This window comes from Ostrinia furnacalis, unplaced genomic scaffold (assembly GCF_004193835.3).
Source record: "Ostrinia furnacalis isolate ACB-3 unplaced genomic scaffold, ASM419383v2 OfSCF4246, whole genome shotgun sequence".
Lineage (NCBI taxonomy): Eukaryota > Metazoa > Arthropoda > Insecta > Lepidoptera > Crambidae > Ostrinia > Ostrinia furnacalis.
This window is the reverse complement of record NW_021134485.1, coordinates 82,370-88,369: the sequence shown is the minus strand read 5'-3', so window position 1 is coordinate 88,369 and position 6,000 is coordinate 82,370. Positions and strand designations below refer to the sequence as shown.

The 6,000-nt window shown below is 39.7% G+C and overlaps 1 protein-coding gene across 3 annotated transcripts in view; it reads left to right on the top strand.

Annotated features, from left to right (window-relative positions):
• Positions 1–1,629: 1,629 nt before the first annotated feature.
• LOC114359240 (caldesmon) overlaps positions 1,630–6,000 on the top strand; it is a 31,722-nt gene continuing 27,351 nt past the window's right edge. The window contains exon 1 of one of the 3 annotated variants that reach the window (XM_028313538.1): positions 1,630–3,104. In XM_028313538.1, the coding sequence (XP_028169339.1) occupies positions 1,819–3,104 (1,286 nt within the window). In that variant the 5' untranslated portion in view covers positions 1,630–1,818. The remainder of the gene's footprint in view (positions 3,105–6,000) is intronic. The other 2 variants (XM_028313536.1, XM_028313537.1) reach the window with 2 other exon arrangements.

Genomic DNA, 6,000 nt, shown 5'->3' with positions numbered 1-6,000 from the left:
TCAGGGCTAGAAGGAAGTCTACTTATATAAAAATAAGTCGGGTTTTCCTCCCTGACGCTATAACTCCAGAACGCACGAACCGATTTCCACGGTTTTGCATTCGTTGGAAAGGTCTCGGGCTCCGTGAGGTTTATAGCAAAGAAAATTCGGGAAAAGGGGGTAAAACAGGATCCACGCGTACGAATTCGCGGGCGGCCGCTAGTATTTTATAGAAGTCTCTTCAAATTCTGGTGTCAACTACCCAGTCACCCACAACAAACCTCGCACCACGAGGATCCTCCACGTGTTTCTATTTACTATTACTTACGCATGCGAGTAAGAAATAGTATTTTTATACGCCATTGATTGTTTGGCAGTCGATTCCTTACTGATTGACACCTGCGTCATTTTATCGACATTTTTAATTCGATTGTGCAATACGATGCTACAAGCTCTATTTAAATCTATAGGACTATTCCAACTTCTTGTTCCCACCGCTGCAACTCCTGTGTAGCCAGGATATACAGCTTGACCGTCAATAAAAAATATAGCCAGGGTCATCATCGTCATCTCTCCCTCTCTAATTTACCAGAGGAAAAAGGGACTGCGTGCACTCCAAACGCTGTCTAAAAGGATTGGCGAAATTAGTTAAGTAACACTTAAATTTTAGGTGTCTTATCCTAAGCGTAGTTAAAATTCCAGTAAATAGGTGCGAATTTACTAAGCAAGCGTGATATCTTCTGAAAAAATATCAAGAGACGCTCTGACGTTAATTTCACTCCACACTACATCATTGGGAAACGTCAAAAACACGTTTTATAAATATTTTTCACGTTTTATAATATTGGTCCCAAAGCACTACCTTGAAGGACACCCCATTGTGTAATATTGACGCAGTGCCAGAACTATGTGGGTAGACCCACACATTTTTGTGTCATAGATCTTCAATTTATATTTGAAACGTACAGGTATCTGCTGACACAAAAAAACTTAGCGTAAATTTTCTAAAAATAGGACACATAATTTTCAGACCGTGACCATCGCCTGTTTAGCAATTGAAAGAGTTTTTCTCGAGTACATAATGCACTGAATTAATACATTTTAAAGTCTGAAAAACCTTGATAGAGACTGACAAATAGTGACTGAGTTTCTTGCGCTGCTTTTTCTCAGCACAGGCCCATTTATTGTCCTGATGAAGTGGTAGGGTTAATACTGGGACGTGTAAAAGTGCTTTTTAAAAGCCTACTTGCATAAATAAATGTGTTTTATGAGTTAGGAGAAGTTAACCTTAAAGTTTTGTTTATTTTGCTTGTATTAAATTAATACCTAATTGTGTCATATTTGCACGAGTAAGTAATAAATAAATATCTACTCGACATTTTGTATTGCAATAAATATACATTAATTTGTACGTGCCAATCCATTTTGTAGCGTTTAATTATAATGAGCAGTATTTTATCTTCTTAACTATTCAATTAATAATTCCCAAACATTTCTAATTGGAAACAACGTTTCCTTGGAATGCCAAGCGCGTTAAATGTTGACTGGTCGAGAATGCATCTTATTAAAGTCATCCCAACAACGCGAATTGATCTTCAACATCAAAACATGCAATCAAATGTATCTTGTTAACATGCCACTATTGATACATTTACAGCGTCTTAATCTATCGTACGCAAAAACAAATAAGCAGCCATCATATTTCAAAGTCCTCTGGAAATGTCAGCTGGACAAAAAAACGCGTCCTAACTCCCATTTATTTTCGTGCAGTCCCAATTTAACCGTCGACAGACACAGTCATGGCACCGGCTCGCGACTGAGCGCTGAAACGCGGCGGCCATGTTCAATTTCTTCAAGAGAAAAGGCGGGAAGGCCGAGGTCGGCGCGCCCGAACATTCCCGAACGCCCCCGACGTCTCCCGAGCATGGCGCGCGCGCTTCCCGAACCGACAGTGATGTAACGAACGACAAAACCGCAGCACGGAAAGATGTAGTCAACCTGTTGATACCTGAAGTGGACTATGCCCAGAAAACCAGAGTCAGCGCTCTCCTCCAAATGATGGCCGGAAAGAAAAGAAAGAACAAAAAGAAGCGAGCTGAATCCTGCCGCGTTTCGCCGCCGAAAGAGATGCAAACAAATCTGCAACGGAGCAAGTCAGCCGCGAGTGACGTGGCGGATACCAAAAATATAGTCGGGGAAGTTTGCGAGTCGGACGCGCACGGCGATCCAGCTGAGTTCGTCAAAGCTTTGGTCCTGCAAAAATACACCAAGCCCGTCGACAAACACGTGTCGCTTGTCTACGTCTCTGATTCTGTTTTGGACGAGAAACGCCATGCTGAAGCATTGCTGCGCGAGATTGCGAAGAGCATAGACTGCACTATCGATGAGATTAATGATAACAAGACACAGATGGGGGCCAATGACAGTAAGATCGGCAGAAACGAGCCGGTGTACGAAACTGTTGAGGAAAACAAAAGAACTGACATTGATTCTTATAAAAGTGACCTGAAAGGTGAATTAGAGAAGCTGCTGCATACTGAAGAAACGAATTCCAAGGAAGAGTCTCCAGGGCAGATCAAAAAATCAAACTTAAAGCCTCCAAAGTCTGATACAGAAGGGTGTTCGGATGATGACCGCTCGGACTGCGGGAAAAAGAAAGTAACCTTCAGAAAACACATAGTCTTCGACGATGGCGATCAACAGACGGACGACGAAGTGGACTCAACATTCGAATCTCTCACCTCTGAGGAAGAAGAGGAAGAATATTTGGAAGACTCCTTGCCTGACAACGACGAAGTTAACTACGTGTCCCGAAACGAAAATAGAACTGTAATTGAAGTGACTGAACCGAAAAATGATAGTGAGGACGTTCTAAAAAGGATTTCTAGTGACAACAGTGACAGTGGTTTTATAGATGGTGAAAAAAATGAGTCTGGTGATGACACTACGTGTGGTAAAAGTGCGGAAGTGGAAGAAAGTGAACAGAGTGAGAGTGAGGTGACCGAGAGTGAGACAGAGGAGGAGGTGATTGAGGAAATCGAAGAAATTGAGGAGATTGAAGAAATTGAAGAAGAGGAGAGCTTGGAAGAGAGCGTGGAGAGTGAGCCAAAGCATTTAGATAATAAGTAAGTATTAGTTTTATTCTAATATCCTGTCTATTTTCTTTGCATTCTTTGTATTTTGTGTGTAAAGAACAAAAAAGTTTCACAAACAAATAGTCTAGCGTCAATATATTTGCCGAAATTTTCTCATACTTTATGACCTCATTATTCCTGTAATTCAAGCTATTTATTACTTTGTTTGTTTGGAAATTGATTGCAAGGAAAATACGCCATGTACCGACGTCACTCCTTTTATTTATATTTTCAAATTATGTTTATAAGTTTCTTTGTTTACTTATCCCCTTTCTAAATCAAACAAAGACGTTGTTGATGTTATTGCACTCAACTATTTATACTTTTTCTACCTATGCCCGTACTTCGTATGTACGTAAAGAAATAGAATAGATGTATAGCCTGACCAGGAACATAAAAACCCTGGCATAGTGGCGCGTCAATTGCATTTGATAGTGCAACACTGAGTACAGTCGTACCTGTGTTAAATTAATAGGCTATAGATGACCCACGCTGAACTGTCCCGCCAAACTCAATGACAGGGGGGCGCTACCATCGTTCAACTATATGGTTTCCAACATGGCAAAAATCTGAACCAGCGATCCGGTATTGACGGTGGCGCCCCACTGTCAATGTCATCGACAGGACAGTCCAGTATTTTGGAACTATAACTTTATGTATCAGGATTCAGAATTACNTTTTCATAGTTGACTGTACTATACGATAAAATGTCAGTCAATTTGACAACCTTTGTCGGAAACATTATTCAATGAAAATATTGTCCGAACCCTTAGTATTTCTCTTCGACAAATACTTTAACACATTGTGAACCACTTTTCTTTCACGACTATAAAAAGATTTTAGCAATTTATTCACAAAATCAATTGCGCACATTTAAAATAAAGTTTGTTTACACTATGACAGCAATAAACTGACATGCAAGGTGACATTATAATGAAGTTTTCAGTTATACTGTTGCCATTAAAAGAAATTAGTACCATTAGTTTTCCGCAACATGGCGAGGGTTTTTATGTTCCTGGTCAGGCTATACTTACCTATTCTATTTCTTTACGTACATACGAAGTACGGGCATAGGTAGAAAAAGTATAAATAGTTGAGTGCAATAACATCAACAACGTCATGGGCTATCCAACACAACAAGAATTTTTCAACTCCGATCAGTAGGTATTAGTTCCTGAGAATAGTGCGTTAAACTTCAAGCAAAAAAACTCTTTCAGCTTTATAATATTAGGAAGGATGACCTTAGAAGTCTACACTATAGAAGTTGTTGATCAAAATGTATTTCAGTTTATTTATAGACTTCCCACCATTAATCATTGACGTGGCTAAAAATAGACGATGTTTACGACACGTGGTGGTTTCGAATATTTTATAAACATAAGAACAGTGGCGTAGCTATCGATACGGGACTATTCCCACCTCTCGTTTCCACCGCTGCAACTCCTGTGTAGCCAGGATCTACAGCTTGACCGCCAATAACCCAACCAGTGAAGGTCAAGTTTGTCCCGGGGAAAAGTTAAACTGTTATTGGACCCGCAACCAAATTAATCAGAAGAACATAGGAGGAGTTCGAAGTTAAGGTTCGACTTCCTTCCATTGCAAAGCGGATGACAGGTGACAAATAAAGGTTTAGTAACTTTTTTGAACTATCGATAGCTATCCATGACCACTTAAAACTCAGGGGGCTCACGTCCTATGACTATGACCAGCAAACATCTAGTAACAATGAAAAAAAAAAGATATTATATCAGTTTTCGCCCTTTCCCTTCAGATTCAATAATGACAAACTGTCCCATTTAATGCCGGCCACAGACGTCTTGTTGTATAAATTTTCATTTGTAAACTAATTTGTACAAATTAATAAGCTATTTTTTTTCGAAATCATTTCAGTCACAGGACGTCCACTGTTAAACATTTGCCTCCCCCAATGACTTTCGTAATGACCGGTTGGTAGCGACCTGCATCTAGCGCCTTCCTGATATGAGGTCGTCGATCCACTTTGCAATATAATGATCTACTCTCTGCAATACGATGATCCCACAAAAGCTTTTGTCCGTCTTTGCAAACATTGTTAGCATAATAGCTCACAAGATAAATCTCCATAATTGATGCTTACTCCTATATCTTTTCTTAAAGGTTACTTCAATCTTTATTTTGTCACCTGTCATCCACTTTGCACTGGAGGAAAGTCGAACCTTAACTTCGAACTCCTCCTATGTTCTTCTGATTAATTTCGTTGCTTGTCCAATGACGGTTTAACTTCCCCCGGGACAAATTTGACCTTCATTGATTGGGTTGTTGGCGGTCAAGCTGTAGATCCTGGCTACGAAGGAGTTGCAGCGGTGGGAACGAGAGGTGGGAATAGTCCCGTTTTTTGCTATGTGTATTTAAACCTGGCTGAATCAGTTACCAATATTAATTTTATCATGAACTAGCGGCCGCCCGCGACTTCGTACGCGTGGACCCCGTTTTACCCTTAGGAGTGAAGTTTCGAGTTTTTTAGGGTTTACCCGGAAATTATTCAAACTTTTCTCGCTGTAAAAACCATCCTTGGACTTCAACAAACATTTAAAAAAAAGAATTAATTGGTCCAGGCGTTGTTGAGTTATGCGCTTACCAACACATTTTGCGATTCATTTTTATATTATAGATTAAACTTCAAGGCAAATCTGTTGCAAATTGATTGCATTATTTCATTTCATATTGCAATTGTCTACAATATAATGCATGAATAACCGATAATCGCATCCCAACAGCGAGCGATGCCAGAATCGCATTACGAATCGATTCTATTTATAAAAGGGAAATCGATTACATAAAACAACGAACGAAAACTGGAAACAAAAGATTGTGTGAGGTTTTTTTTACACATTCTTCTTTAGCCAGT